The sequence below is a fragment of the Geotrypetes seraphini genome, chromosome 10 (assembly GCF_902459505.1).
Source record: "Geotrypetes seraphini chromosome 10, aGeoSer1.1, whole genome shotgun sequence".
NCBI classification, from domain to species: Eukaryota; Metazoa; Chordata; class Amphibia; order Gymnophiona; family Dermophiidae; genus Geotrypetes; species Geotrypetes seraphini.
Window position 1 is genome coordinate 74,002,710 of NC_047093.1, and position 15,658 is coordinate 74,018,367.

General features: G+C 43.7%; 1 protein-coding gene across 1 annotated transcript; it reads left to right on the plus strand.

Annotated features, from left to right (window-relative positions):
* The first annotated feature begins 533 nt into the window (after positions 1-533).
* Positions 534-15,400, plus strand: RPL35 (ribosomal protein L35). The gene is made up of 4 exons (XM_033962110.1): positions 534-687; positions 8,733-8,869; positions 13,975-14,056; positions 15,212-15,400. The coding sequence occupies exons 1-4, from the start codon at positions 685-687 to the stop codon at positions 15,359-15,361; spliced, it is 372 nt and encodes a 123-aa protein (XP_033818001.1). The 5' UTR covers positions 534-684; the 3' UTR covers positions 15,362-15,400.
* The last annotated feature ends 258 nt before the right edge of the window (positions 15,401-15,658 follow it).

The following is a 15,658-nucleotide window of genomic DNA, read 5'->3' on the forward strand; positions in this document are numbered from 1 at the left end:
GAGAAGCCAAGTGGCAAAAAAATACAACAAAAAAACAACCAGCAGAAAGAAATCAGAGCACAACTTCCTTCATACTTTGCCTTTTCTTCAACCTTGTCCCCTTTTTCCTGTGTATATAGTTGCATTCTATATACTGTATAGTTGTGAAACAGATGCCTTACCATCTGATTAAATCATGTGTAAATTTCGGGTATCAAAGGAAAGCAAATATTTTTTCTCATTTGAAAAGCAATATAATTTAAATCTCTTAAGACTCTGAGAGGGTCTACACTTGGCATCTCTAGCACAAAGTAAACAGCATTGCTAAATTTAAAAAAGAAAATGACGTGGAGGTCAAAGTCGTACACAATTATTAGTCAGATAGGCTTTGGTATCTCTACCTCCTACTTGGTTATTATGCCAGGTATTTGCTACTGACTCAAATTCGCCATCGTTCAACGTTTAACACCATTTTCCTGGGAACGACGATCTGTTGTGGGCGGGGCCAAACACAACACGGAATGACGCAGACCGAACCATTTCACTATACACGCGGTGGGAATCAGAAAGCACACTGCCCCACGCTCTTCCCCTAATGTCCTCACCCCACCCCCTGCGCCGGGTTGCAATTGGTTCAGTCCGCGCACAGTTACAGCATCGCTGATGCTACTCCTCTTCCTTTTCCGGTAATATCCTGCAGCTACCATGGTGAGAAAGGCTGAGCTGTGCTACTGTAATCCGTCGTCATCCGTGGGCTCTGAAACCCTAGACTTCACTTTAGGGCATTGGTTGGGTGGGTGGGAGCTCTGTTTGTGCATTTCTGGGTGTGGGATGTGGAAGAAATCTCCTTTTTTAATTTAAAGAAGAGGAAGGCTGTTGCGGCCTGAGGCGCTTCCCCGTTTTCTCGTTAACTGGTTCTCTCATCCTCACCGCCCATTAAAAAACCTCTTCTTTAAGGCTTTGCAGCCTGAGCTTCCGCGAGGAGTAGCTTTCCATTAACTTAGTGCGCGATCTTCTAGTGATAGATACCACCAATGAGACTTTACTAAAATTTCAGGCAATTCAAAGACTTTTATCTCCCCTCTGCCTCCTACACAGTTCGATATCCACTATTACATGCCATTTTCTAGGATCTAACTCGACTTAGGGTCTCCGCTTTTACATTACTGTGTGCTTTAAACAGAGAAGCCAAGTTGAGTGTATTCCTCTTGTCAGATGTTTGTAGGTTTCTACAGTGTTTACAGGCCAACTAGTGTGCAGCTTGCCGTTCTAGGTTACCTAGGGAAGACGGTAGGCAGTTTACCCCATGTATAGTAGTAATTTCGGCCACCTATTGCACAGATGTTTGGTTACAATTTGCTGTTGGCTCCAGGTTGCTTAGTAAATAAGTGGTGATTCAGAAGATGGCAATAAATAATAAATCAGTCTTGAGACTGTATGTTGAATATCATGATACATGGTTAATAATCACACATGAGGGGCAGAAGGGGAGAGAGTAGTGCAGTGGTTAAAGCTACAGCCTCAGCACCCTGAGGTTGTGGGTTCAAACCCACACTGCTCCTTGTGACCTGGGGCAAGTCACCTAATCCCCCCCCTTGGTGCCCTAGGTATATTAAATAGATTGTGAGTCCACCGGGACAAATTGGGAAAAGATGCTTGAGTACCTGAATAGATTTATGTAGACCATTCTGAGCTCTCCTGGGAGAACGGTATAGAAACATGAATGAATTTGATGTACTTCCTTTCTGTGCTTAAAGATTAAGTAGTTTACATATTATATACAGGTACTTATTTTGTACTAGAGAATGATGGGACAAATTTTTCCCTGTCCCTATGGAAACTAATTTTCCCTTCCTGGAGAGTTCTTTTTCTGTCCCTGCCCCATTCCTGCAAGCTCTGTCCTCATCTGCACAAGCCTCAAGCACTTTAAAATCATAAGCGTTTGAGGCTTGTGTGGATAAGGCAGAGCTTACAGGAATGGGACAGTGGCAGCAACAAAACTCACGGGGACGGGATGGAGAACTGAGTTTCTGCGGGGCTATGGGAAAATTTGTTCCCGTGTCATTCTCTATTTTGTTTAAGTGGTAATGGAGGGCTGAGTGACTTGCCCTAAGTCACAAGATGCTGCAGTAGGAATCAAACCTAGTTCCCCTGGAGAACACCTTTCTTTCATTGTCTTATATTGTTAAGTCTTATATTGCTGAGTGTAAGAGAAAAACAGAGATGGATGTGAGGTATATAGCATTAACAGTCATGACTGGGGATGCTTACAACTTTTTTCTTTTTTTGTAGTTTCATATTTACTGCAAATATGTTCATGAGAAGCACCAGACTGGCCCTCCCAATACGCAATATTCATTCATTTTTATGGCTGTTAGAACATGTCTCTTCTGTAAATGGGCTTGAATACATAGAAAAAAACTTGGTGGATGTTTGGTTGTTGCTTGCTCATGCCAAATGCTTTGATTTGGGTGTTTTACTAGTGTTTATACTCAAATATAAACCTAGATTTGGGGGCCAAAAACATAGCCCCAGAAATGGGGGACTCAGTTTATATTTGAGTCCTTCCCTTTTTGGATCCATCGCAGGCCTCTGCCTGGGCCTGTCTTAACTCGTGCTGGTCCAGTGGTGAGCCAGTGATCCTCCTATGCTCTTGCCCTGTGCAATCTCGCTACTCAAAATGGCTGATGCAAGTTTGTTTGGATTTATTAATTGCCTTTTAATGAAGAGATTCATCCAGACTGGTATACCATACATTGAATAGTAATCAAGTACTCTTTAAGTATTCTCCCTATCTGTCCCTGCAGGCTCAGAATCTAACTGTGGTACCTGGGGGCAGTGGCATGTTAAGCCACGCCTCCACTCCACAGTAAACTTACGAGACTGTTGTGAGTTAAGTTTATATTCGAGTTAACCTTTTTCCCCCCTTTCTGAGGGGGAGAAAGGTTACCTCGGATTATATTTGAATATATGCGGTAATTTATTGTTGTATTTACAATAACACTTATGGCCTTAGTTTGATGTTGCAATACTCAATGACTAATGCTTTGTATTGTTTATTTATTTGGTTAAGCTGCTTTATAGGTGCAAGTCAATTTGATAGCGTTCCTGTTTCAAGCTGCCCAATATTGGTTTTTCCATAATGTATTTTATTTAAATTGAAGATCTGAGTTTAAAGCTTGGTTGACTAAAGTGCAAGAACAGCTCTTACTTGCTTCCTTTGTTTAGTTGGGTAACTTGTGCTTGTTTCAGGCTACTTTGCTTAGCATTCCACCACCCTTGAAAATTCCACTGAAAGAACAGCGAGATCAAATCAGAAATCCAAAGAAAAATCATTTCACAAAAAATGAACCAGTATGGAAATGCTGAGTGCAAGCTGGTATCAAGTCTAACTCAGACTTGATACCAGCTTGCACTCAGCATTTCCATACTGGTTCATTTTTTGTGAAATGATTTTTCTTTGGATTTCTGATTTGATCTCGCTGTTCTTTCAGTGGAATTTTAAGGGAACCCTGGGCTAGATGGGGCCATCTGGTGGAGTAGTACACTGCATATTTCTGTTTTTCTTGATCTTTTTATGTTATCTTGGCTATGGCAGTATATGTTTAGTAGCTGACTGTCATAATGTACTCGGTTTATTCTTTAAAGGGCCTTGACGAGCACGGTTTACTTTGAAAGGCATTGTAGCAAATACTGGAAAAAAATATTGTTGGGATACAAATTTTTGGCTGTCTTTTTAGTATCTGTCTTCAATATTGCTTCATATTTGATCCATGCTTATCAGCAATGTATTTTTGCTTTTATTAATCCATTTTCTTTATCCTTGAGGGCTGGAACAAAGCCTCATCTAAAGTTCAGGGCAACAGACATCACCATAGTACTGGCAGCCACCTCCTCTCCTTCCATACGCTTCAGAGGATTGTTTCCATTGTGCACCTGAGCCCTGCTTATCTCTGGTCTTGAATCAAAGTACTAAGCTATGCAGCCACAGAAAGGGCTTTATATATATATGCAAAAAAAAAAGATATAACAAATTATGGGATTGGTGGGGGGAAGAATGTAAAGGATCGGCTACCATTATTGGAGGAATACAGGGGCAGGTGGACTTGTTTTGTATTTTGTATTGTTTATATATATCTGTCTGTCTGTCTATCAAAATGTCTTTAAGTCCGTTACATTAACGAGTGCTAGAATAGATGTATCTGTCTAAACTAAACTAAACCTTAGGTTTATATACCGCGCCATCTCCACAAGCGTAGAGCTCGGCACAGTTTACAGGGTTAGGTTGAAAAGGAGCTACAATGAAGGGTTATAGGAAAGGAGCTAGGAAGATAAAGAGGGACAGAGAACCAAAAAGCGGGAAGTGTTAGATTTTTGAAAAGAGCCAAGTTTTCAGGTGTTTGTGGAAGGATTGGAGGGAACTTGAAACTCTGAGCTGGGATGTGAGGTTATTCCAGAGTTCTGTGGTTCTAAAGGGGAGGGATGTTCCTAGTTTTCCTACGCAGGATGTACCTTTTGTAGAGGGGAATGATAGTTTCAGTTTTTGGGAGGATCTAGTGGAATTAGGGTTAGAGGAATTCCAGAAGAGTGGGATAACGGGAGGGAGGATGCCATGTAGGATCTTGAAGGCTAAACAGGCACATTTAAAGAGGACTCTGGAGTGAGTCTGTCTGTGTTTCTTTATCGCTCTCTCCTTGGCCGCTGTCTGTGTCCTTCTGTCTCCCCCCCCCAAGCAAAGCTAGCAGCCCCCTTTCCCTCTCCCTGACTGTCTCTCTGTGGCCCCCCTTCTGTATTCCCCCCGAGCAAAGCTGTTTACCCCAGCACACACCTCCCCCCAAAGCAGCCCCCTTTCCCTCTCCCTAACTGTCTCTCCATGGCCCCTTCTGCATTCCCCCCAGAGCAAAGCTGTCTGTATGTCTGTACCCAGCACACTTCTTCCCCAAAGCAGCCCCCTTTTCCCTCTCCCTAACTGTCTCTCCATGGCCCCTTCTGTCTGCCCCCAAAGCAAAGCTGTCTGTCTCCAGCACACCTCCCCCCCAAAGCAGCCCCCTTTCCCTCTCCCTGACTATCTCTCTGTGGCCCCCCCTTCTGTATTCCCCCCCGAGCAAAGCTGTTTACCCCAGCACACACCTCCCCCCAAAGCAGCCCCCTTTCCCTCTCCCTAACTGCCTCTCCATGGCCCCTTCTGTCTCCCCCCAGAGCAAAGCTGTCTGTCCCCAGCACACCTCTCCCCCTAAAGCAGCCCCCTTTCCCTCTCCCTAACTGTCTCTCCATGGCCCCTTCTGTCTCTCCCCAGAGCAAAGCTGTCTGTCCCCAGCACACCCCTCCCCCCAAAGCAGCCCCCTTTCCCTCTCCCCCTGGCCCCCTCTATTGTTCCCGTTCTTACCCTCCCTCCATCCCAGCGTCTTCTGGCCTGCTCCTCTTCAAAGCAGCCTGCGATCGTGGCTGGCTTTAGCGAACCTCGTAGGCCGCTCTCCGACTCGGTAGCACGTTCCCTCTGACGCAATCCCATGCGTCAGAGGGAACATGCTACTGAGGTTGGAGAGCGGCCTGCGAGGTTCGCTAAAGCCGGCCACGATCGCAGGCTGTTTTGAAGAGGAGGATCAGTGGCGGCAGCGATTGGTGAGTGAGGGCGGGAAGGGGGAAGCTACAGTGTGTTCCCTGCCGAGGACGCGGGCAGGGAGAGAGCTTGCCAGGCTTCCTCCAGCAGTTGGTGAGTGAGAGTGGGAGGAGGGGAGTGGCCAGAACGTTCCCTGCCGCCGTGTTCTAAAATAGAATTCGACCAGGGAACAGAAAACATAGCGGCAGGGAACATGAAACCCTAAGTGCGCAGGTGCGCTTAGGGTTTTATTATATAGGATATATATATATTGATTGCATATTTTACATTTACATTCCATTACAGAATACAGGATATGGAAATACAACAAAAATATATTCAGCAGACAATATCTCTAAATAATATGATAATCTATCATAGTCCACATCTAGAGAGATGATACCAATTATATCATAATTTTAAGGGAAAAAAAATTGGGAATGATCCCAATATAAACCGTGCCCCTTCCCTTTTAACATTCTAAAGCAAAAACAGTCAAGGTTTTCCTCCATGTAATTTAAGAAATTGCTCCAACTGTAATGGATCCCAAAAAAGGAAATTTTTATCATGATACTTCAAAGGAAATATAAAAAAATGTGGCACCCAAAGCCAACACCCTAGGCTTTAATACTAAAAAGGTCTTCTGTCAAACCTGTGCCCACATCCGGAAACACAAGAATTTTTGCTCCACAAAATTCAGCATTTTGTAAACCTAAAATTTCCCCGAGATATTTTCTCAAAAGAATTTAGGAGATAGCAAATGAGTTATTGGGAAATTTAATAATCACAGGTTTCTGAATCTTGTATTATTCTCCAACATTTCAATTTTTAAATGTAAGCTAAGGAAATCCTTAACAGATGATGTAGAAATAGCTTGCAAGGCAGAAACCTGTGTTTCAGCTATAGAAAGTCTTTTATCAAGGATCTTTGCATTAGAGTCTAAATTTTCCAATTTGCCAACAACTTCCTGTTGGAGAACCTGATATTGATTAATGACTGATTTTTAACAAACCCTCCATCTTGACATTAACCAAACATCCTTCAAGGAAATTTCCTGTGTTACCTTCGCCAAATCAGTGTCTTCAGAACCATTTACCAACAAAAGATAAACCTTTGGCATAGAACTATATGTTATCGATGGGCTTCGAAGTTCTGGATTATCTGGTGAAGGTGTATTAGGACCTACACTAGGGCCTAATTCAACAGAAAAAGGAGAGATTGGATATGTACGGTCTAGCGGACTGAGAGAGACCTCTAAAGACATATCAACAGCTGGAACTTGTGAAGAAGATACACTAGGAACTATCAGGACCAGAAGTCACTGGAGTAGAAACCTTGGTTTTACCTTTCCGTTTACCCATTATATGAAGAAAATATTTTTATAATCTTCCAAGGTTACCTTAGTCTCTCGTGGCTCCAAGGGGCCCCTTTGGCCACGTGCCACAGTAGCTGTGGTTTTTTTCAACCAGAGCTGAAGGTGCCCAGTGATGTCCCATGCTGTTTCTCCGGGTGCCTGATGTAAATGGCATATCAACTGCCACAGTTCACAGCTAATTCAGAGGCTCAAAAGGCAAAAACAGTCCGCAAACAATAAGCATCACCTCTCTTGTTTATATGGTTTTATGACTTTTTCTCCTGAATATTCTGTACATATGTTTTTGGAAACTATCTTGAATAGACTACTTTTAGGTGTGTGATTCATAAGCTTTTATTAGATAAACTAGTGTTTAAGCCCGTTACATTAACAGGTGCTAGAATATATGTCTTGTCTGTCTGTCTTTCTTTCTGTGTCTCTCCCTGCCCCTGTCTCTCTCTTCCTTTCTTTCTTTTTCCTTCCTGCTGTCTGTCCTTCTTTCTTTCTGTGTCTCTCCCTGCCCCTGTTTCTCTCTTCCTTTCTTTCTTTCTTCCTCCCGCTGTCTGTCCTTTCTTTCTGTTTTTCTCCCTGCCCACTGTCTTTCTGTGTGTCTGACTTTTGTTCTAATGCGCTGCCTGCCTGCCTGTCTTTCTGTCTCCCCTCCTCCAAAGCAAACCAAGATTGCTACCAGGCCCCCTTTCCCTCTCCACTTCCCTGTGCAGCAGCAGCAGCATTTCCCTCCCACCCTTCCCTGTGCAGAAGCAGCATTTCCCCCGCCACACTCACACACACTTCCCTGTGCAGCAGCAGCATTTCTCGGCCTTCCCTGTGCAGAAGCAGCATTTCTCCCCCCCCCACACACACACTTCCCTGTGCAACAGCATTTCCCACCCTTCCCTGTGCAGAAGCAGCATTTCCCACACACACACACACACTTCCCTGTGCAGCAGCATTTCCCACCCTTCCCTGTGCAGAAGCAGCATTTCCCCACACACACACACACACACTTTCCTGTGCAGCAGCAGCATTTCCTGGCCTTTCCTGTGCAGCAGCAGCAGCATTTCCCGCAGCCTCCTTCCCAGCCGCCACGTTTAAATTCACAGAAAAGTGCTGCGCCGTGCTACCGCTGTCTTTGGCATCTTCTATCTACTGCGGCCAACCCTAGCGGAAACAGGAAGTAGTCAGAGAGGGCGGGCCGCAGTGGACAGAAGACGGCGAGGCCAGTGGTAGTGCGGTGTAGCGCTTGTCTATGAATTTGAAGGGGGCTGCGGGAAGGTTTTGGCGGTGAGTGAGTTGGCGAGAAGGTTTTGGCTGTGAGTGAGGGCGGGAGGGGGGATTCGCCGGCTGTGCTGTGGTGCATGTGCCTCAAGCCGCCGCCACGGACGGACACAGCACATGTCGGATCCCCACATCCTCCTAAGTGCGCATGCGCTCTTAGAGGATTATTATTATAGAAGAGGCTTTAAGACAGTTAGGCCAGGAAAGGGAAAAAGTAAACTAGGTGGGTTATAAGATAGCTGTGATGAATGAGGCTTGATAAAAGCATTACATAAGAACACGTGGTAAGTGAGTTAAGAATTAATTTTATAAAAGTGACTTTAAAAAGTGTTTAGGTTTGATTTTAGTTAAGTATTCTGTTCAGACTTAGATGAAGTGAGCTGGATTTGGTAATGGAGGGGTATGAATGATTGAGAAATGGGGTGTTTATGTAACTGAAGGGAAGTTGTTTTGTTTCACTACTTTGCAGTTGCCTTATTAGTAGCACACTTATTTTGACTGGGTGATCTACTTTTTTATTAGGCAAAGATCAAGGCCCGGGATCTGCGTGGAAAGAAGAAAGAGGAGCTACTGAAGCAACTTGATGACCTTAAGGTGGAACTCTCCCAGCTCAGAGTAGCTAAAGTAACTGGAGGAGCTGCATCCAAGCTATCTAAAATGTAAGTCCTGCAAGAAGTTGAATTCATTTGAATATACACTTATTAGCTAACAGAACAACTTTACAAACATGTACAGTAGATGCCTCCAATCTCTGTTCTACTCTTACCTAGAAACATGATGGCAGATAAAGGCCAAATGGCTCATCCAGTCTGCCTCTCCGCAGCATCTACTATCTCCTTCTTCTTAATAGATCTCATGTTTTCTTTAATTCAGTCACAGTCTCTATCGGGAGACTATTCCATGCAGCTGGCACCCTTTCTGTAAAAAAGTATTTCCTTAAATTACTCCTGAACCAATCACCTCTTAACTTCATCCCATGTAATCTTACCCTGGAGTTTTCTTTCAATTGAAAGACTGGCCTCATGCCTCTTTGTCACATAGGTATTTAAGTGTATCTCATATCTATCCTCTGCTGCTTTTCCTCCACATGTTGAGATCTTTAAGTCTGTCCCCATGTGCCTTATGACGAAGACAACTGACTATTTTAGTAGTTTTCCTTTGGACAGACTTCATCCTGTTTATATCTTTTTGAAGGTGCAGTCTCCAGAATTGTACACAATATTCAAAATGAGGTCTCACCAGAGACTTATTTACAGGGGCATCAGTACCTCATTTTTTTTCCTTTGGCCACTTTTAAATCATCACATACTATCACACCCAACATCTCCTCTGCCATGCACAAAAGTTCTTCACCCCTTAAACTGTACCATTCCCTTGTTTTTTTGTAGCACAAATGCATGACCTTGCATTTCTTAGTTTTAAATCTTAGCTGACAAATTTCAGACCAGGCTTTGCTAAGTCCGTTCTCATGTTATTCACTCCATTAGGGGTGTCTACTCTAGTGCAGATTTTGGTGTCATCCACAAAGAGGCAAATCTTTCAGCCCTTCTGAAATATTACTTACAAAAATGTTTAAAAAACATGCCCAAGAACCAAACCTTGAGGTAAACCACTGGTAACATCCCATTCCTCAGAGCTATCTCCATTGTGCACTATTCTCTCTCATTTATTAGACGCCTGTGTGGAATGCTGTCAAAAGCTTTACTAAAATCTAAATACACCACATCTCCCTCTATCCCAGGGGTCTCAAAGTCCCTCCTTGAGGGCCGCAATCCAGTCGGGTTTTCAGGATTTCCCCAATGAATATGCATTGAAAGCAGTGCATGCACATAGATCTCATGCATATTCATTGGGGAAATCCTGAAAACCGGACTGGATTGCGGCCCTCGAGAAGGGACTTTGAAACTCCTGCTCTATCCAGTTCTCTGGTCACCCAGGCAAAGAAATTGATCAGATTTGTCAGACAAGATCTGCCTCTAGTGAATCCTTGTTTTCTCAGGCCCTGTAATCCACTGGATTCTAGAAACGTCACTTCTGTTTTAAAAGAGTTTCCATTAATTTACTTACCACAGAAGTCAGACTTACTGGCCTGTAGTTCTTTTCCTTACTTCCACTTTTGTGGAGAGTGACCACATCTGCCCTTCTCCAGTCTTCTGGTACCACTCCTGACTCTAAAGAAACATTGAAAGATCAGCAAGTGGAGCCACCAGAACTTCCCTAAGTTCTTCAGTACCCTAAGATGTACACCATCTGGCCCCATCACTTTGTTCACCTTTAGTTTAGCTAGCTCCTCAAGTAAAACTGTGGTGTTAAGAAAATACAATAAACCATATATCAAATACTTTTCTGTAGTTTAGCTTTGCCTGTATTCTATCCTTCTAGGAATTGTCAGTGTTGCTTGGATCTGCTCCAACAAAATATCAGCATACTTCTCCCTTGTTGGTCTTGGAAGTTTGTGGAACACACTAATAGTGTGTGGCCCCGATGCTCTCCATTGCAGCCCTCAAAAAGTTGGCTAAAATGCTCTTCAAATCATGTAAATGCGTTAATTTCAATCTTGTCCATTTGATATAGTAACTGCAAACAATCTAGTGTGCTACTGAGGTGTCTCATTTATGGAATTTGCTACTGTTGACAATCCAAAATAAAGTGAATTTTTAAAATATATCCTTGAAGTGTTGTAGAATCAGTATTAGTATTAATTTTTAGTTTAATACCCAGTCTGAATAAGCAGGTCAAGGTGGTTTACAAAATTAGCAGTATGCGTAAACTTGAAACCTTTTGATGGCCCTCAGAGCTTTCTTGTAATCACACCGTGGTCCTTTACATGAAAATTGTGGTTGGAGACTATTAGTGCTGTCCGAATCACTTTGGTGAATTGATTCATTGTTCAAGAAAATTGTACTCACTAATTCAGTGACCAGCACCCCTTCCTCCACCCCCACCCCCCTTGTTGAGATCTGACATACTTCTGAGGTCTCCTAAAGCATCAGTGGTGGCGGTAATGAAGGTTCAACAGTGGCGCATCACTCTGAATGGGCTGCTCTGCTGCATTCCCTGCTGGGGCTATCCCTCTGCCACATCACCGATGATGCAGCAGAGGGAAGCCCTGGCAGGGCAGGCCAGGCTGTGAGTAGTCCATTCAGAGCAATGCCACTGCTGACCATCCATTGCTGCTGCTTTAGGAGGCCTTGGAGATATATTAGGTCTTACAGTGGGGAGAATTGGTGAGGTGCTGCTGCACAGGGCAAGGGGAGGGATGGAAAACTGCTATACAGGGGAATAGGTGGGAGGAGAGGATTCTGCACATGGGAGGGAGTGGAAGAATTGTTGGGTTGGAGGATAGGAAGGGAGAGAAGAGGTAGAAAGGTGTGAGTGAAATCTTGCATATGGCGGAAGGGAGGGAAACATGCATGGAGAAGAGAGGAGAAATGTTGGACATGGAGTGGAGGGCAGGGAGAGATGGTGCATGGGGAGTGAGAAGGAAATGTTGCACATCATAATGGAGAGAAATAGAGATGGTAGACAGTTGGAAAGAAACAAATGTTGGATATGGCATGGAAGGTAGAAAAGAGTAATTTTATTTTCTATTTTGTGATTACGATATGTCAGGTTTGAAATATGTATCCTGCCAGAGCTGGTGTTAGCAAGCGTGAAGCTAGGACATAATAGAGAGAGGAAAAAACTTTTTTTATTTTGTTTACACCACAGCGTTGGCGTAGGATTGGAGAGGGAAAAGGGGTGGGGGTGGAAAAGCTACAAAATAAACCCACTAGAACATTTGAAAAAAAAAACCAAAATGCTTGATTTGGCAGAAAAGGCAAATCAAATTGAAAAATTGATTCAATAGGCCGAATCGAAAAGTCCATAGTCTGTTATTGAGAAAGACATGGAGGAAGCCACTCCTTGGGTTTTGGCCAGGTACTAATGACCTGGATTGGCTACCATAAGAATGGGCTGCTGAGCTTGATGGACCATTGATCTGACCCAATAAGGCTATTCTTACGTTCTTCATAGTTTCATAGTTTATTAAAATTTTGATTAAACGCTTCTCCAAAGGTACATAGTAATTTAAAATAGCTGGGAGATGTACATTTTAAGTAATTAAACATAAACCAACAAAACAAACGTACTTGCGACATGATAACATTGGGGAAAAAGGGAATAACTACAACTTCTTAGAAAGAATACATAAAAGGAAAATACAATAGGGAAGGGGAACAAATTAAGTAGTGTGGAATAGAGAGTTGCGCGGGGACAGAAATCCCACCCGTCCCCGCCAAAGTCCCACCCGTCCCCGCGAGGAATCCCACCCGTCCCCGTGAGGAATCCCTCCGTCCCTGCGAGGAATCCCCTCCGTTCCCGCCCGTCCCCGCGAGGAATCCCCGCCCGTCCCTATAAACTTCAGAAATAGTTATTTCATTTAATTATGCTACTGAATTAAAGGCTCTGGTAGAAACCCATTTACAAATAAGCAAAAAGACTTTATTAATTTGAAAATATTAATTGGGAAGAATACATACTTTGTAAACGGGTTTCTACCAGAGCCTCTAATGTTTATAAATTTTTATCAACACAACTAATATACTACTTTATCCTGAAGCAAAAAAAAAAAAAAAAAGAAATAGAATTATTTTCCTACCTTTGTTGCCTGGTTTCTGCTTTCCTCATGTTCTCATTCATTTCCTTCCATCCACTGTCTCTCTTCCTTCTGCATCTTCCATTTGCTCTGTTACTGTGCCTCTCCCTTTCTTCCCCCTTCCAAATTGGTCTGGCACCCATCTGCTGTAAGAAGGTAATTTAGATTCGCGGCTACAGGGCAGGGAGGATTGTCGGACCCCGGGCTGTTATCGGTCGGTCGGGGAAGTGCCACAAAAGTAAGGGGACCTGGCCGGCTGTGCTGCAACCGGGGCGGGGCGGACCGCCCCCCTCCCTTGGTAGCCACTCGAACCGTGAGGCTACTCTCCTCCTTACCTGCAGCACAGAGCCGAACGGAAGTCTTCCCGACGTCAGCGCTGACGTCGGAGGGAGGGAGGGCTTTGTTTAAGCTTTATTTAAGCCCTCCCTCCCCTCCGACGTCAGCGCTGATGTCGGGAAGACTTCCGTTCGGCTCTGTGCTGCAAGCAGAGAAGGTAGGGAGAAGAAGAGCCGCGTGACTGAGTACATCCAGCCCCGCAGGAGCCCCGCGACCCTCGGAGACGTCCCCATGGGATCCCCACGACCCTAGGGGGCGTCCCCACGGGATCCCCGCGACCCTAGGGGCGTCCCCACGGGATCCCCGTGACCCGAAGGGGGAACCCGCGGGATGCCCGCGGGATTCCCGTCGTCCCCGTTCAGCTCTCTAGTGTGGAAGTAAGTACATATGTAAAAAATCAGTTATAAGCATCTTTAAAGAGCAGGCATTTTAGGCTACTTTTGAATTTCTGCAAGTTTTGTTCAGCTCTGAGGTATAGAGGGAGAGAGTTCCAAATAAAAGGGGCAGTGACTGAGGAAATGAGAGTACGACGAGTACCAATTATCTTTAAGGGTGGGACGTTAAGGGAATGTTGTGAGGCTGATCTTAAAGTTCTGGGAGGATCATAAGGAATCAGTAATCTATTTATGAATGCAGGGGTATAGTCAAAAGGGCAATTTTATATCTTATGAAACGAAATATTTTTTCCCTGAATCAGGCAGCACTATAGACTACTGCACTGATGCAATCCATGACTGAAATGCAGATTCTGAAAATTGACAGCCTTTCCCCTTTTTTTTTTAAATTTAGTCGGGTTGTCCGTAAATCTATTGCCAGAGTGCTGACAGTCATTAATCAGACACAGAAAGAAAATCTGAGAAAATTCTACAAGGTAAATATTAAATGCAAACTATTATGTTCTTTGTCTTTGCATATTTTGTATCTGTTTTGAAATGAATATACTGCAAGTCATTCACCCAGCACTGCTCTAAAACCAGTAGATGCAGTGTGAATCAGTTCTTGCTAAAGGAAATCCTGCTGGATGGCGTATAGATCTGTACTTGTGCCTGTTTTGCCTTTCGGGGGATACAGATCAATTATCTGATCCTATGTGGTCTGTAGGATGGGAATGTTTTGAGTGATTTTATAATATTAATTGGATTGTGGAATGGGCAGGAATTTAGTGCTTTTAGGGTAAAAATCATAACTATCATGTTAGAGTTCCAGGAGGAAGATTTTTTTGATCAATTCTGGTTTTATACTTGCATCCCAAAGCAGTATGGGATTTGTAATACCCGATTGCACCCTTTGGAATCGGTGCTGAAGGTTCCGTAATGTATTAGGGTGATGTCAGAAATCCAAGACTGGCTTAAAATTTCCATACGGGAAACTTGGCGGTTCTAGAAAATAATTTCAGGAAGTTTGTATAGGGCAAAAATTAGTGCATTTGCTGGTCAGTACCATTTTTCAGGCTGTCTCTCTAACTTGCCTTTAGTCTCTCTAACTTGCCTTTAGTCCTCCATTGCATATCTGCTACCCAGGTGGGTTTGGCATTCTGTGGTGGTAGTGTTCAAAGCTTCTCGCTCACCTAGTGAGGATGGGAGAGCAAGTAGTGGTCACTGCTTAAGGATGATGCTTAGGACTCCTCCAGAACCCTGGAATTATAGACCTTGAACCTAGTCACTAACATGTGGCCCCTGTCCCAGGATCTTAACTTAGACCTGGCTGCAGCATTTGCTGTCCCACCTGGGCCGACACTGAATTTTGGGTGACCTAGTGCCTAGGCTTGTTCCAAGCCTTCTCCATACCTTTTTCCTGTTTTTGTAATGAGACACAAAAATTATAAAATAAAAAATAAGCAATACATCTGGGCTGCTTAAATAAAATTCTGAGGTAGACAAAGTTGTGCAGTGGGCTGAATATTATCGGAGATGCTATACTCTGTGTAACATGAACAGTGTGAAAATACTGAGCTGTTTACTTGACTCGGGAATCTCACAGAATTAACATGAGCAATATTGTGACACTTGTTTTGATTACTTACTAGGGAAAGAAGTACAAGCCTCTTGACCTTCGGCCCAAGAAGACTCGTGCCATTCGCCGCCGACTCAACAAATATGAAGAAAGTCTGAAGACCAAAAAACAGCAAAGAAAAGAACGCCTGTACCCCATGCGCAAATTTGCTGTTAAAGCATAAGAGTATCTTGTTGTTTAAATAAACATTTTTTGAATTATTTGACACTAATTATTTTCATAGTAAAGTATATCTGTGTGCATGCAGGTTGAAATTTCATCAAAACTCTAAGTAGTAATCAGTGGTGTAGTGAAGGAGGTTGGTGACCAGGAAGTGATGTTAGAAGGAGCTGAGGCTGGCATGAGCATTAGGTGGTAGATGCTGCTTATGCCGGTGAATATTTCAAAGGGGGTGGGGCAGAGAGGAGCAGAGGCGATGTCACCCTATGTCCGCCTCCCCCTTATTACACCACTGGTAGTA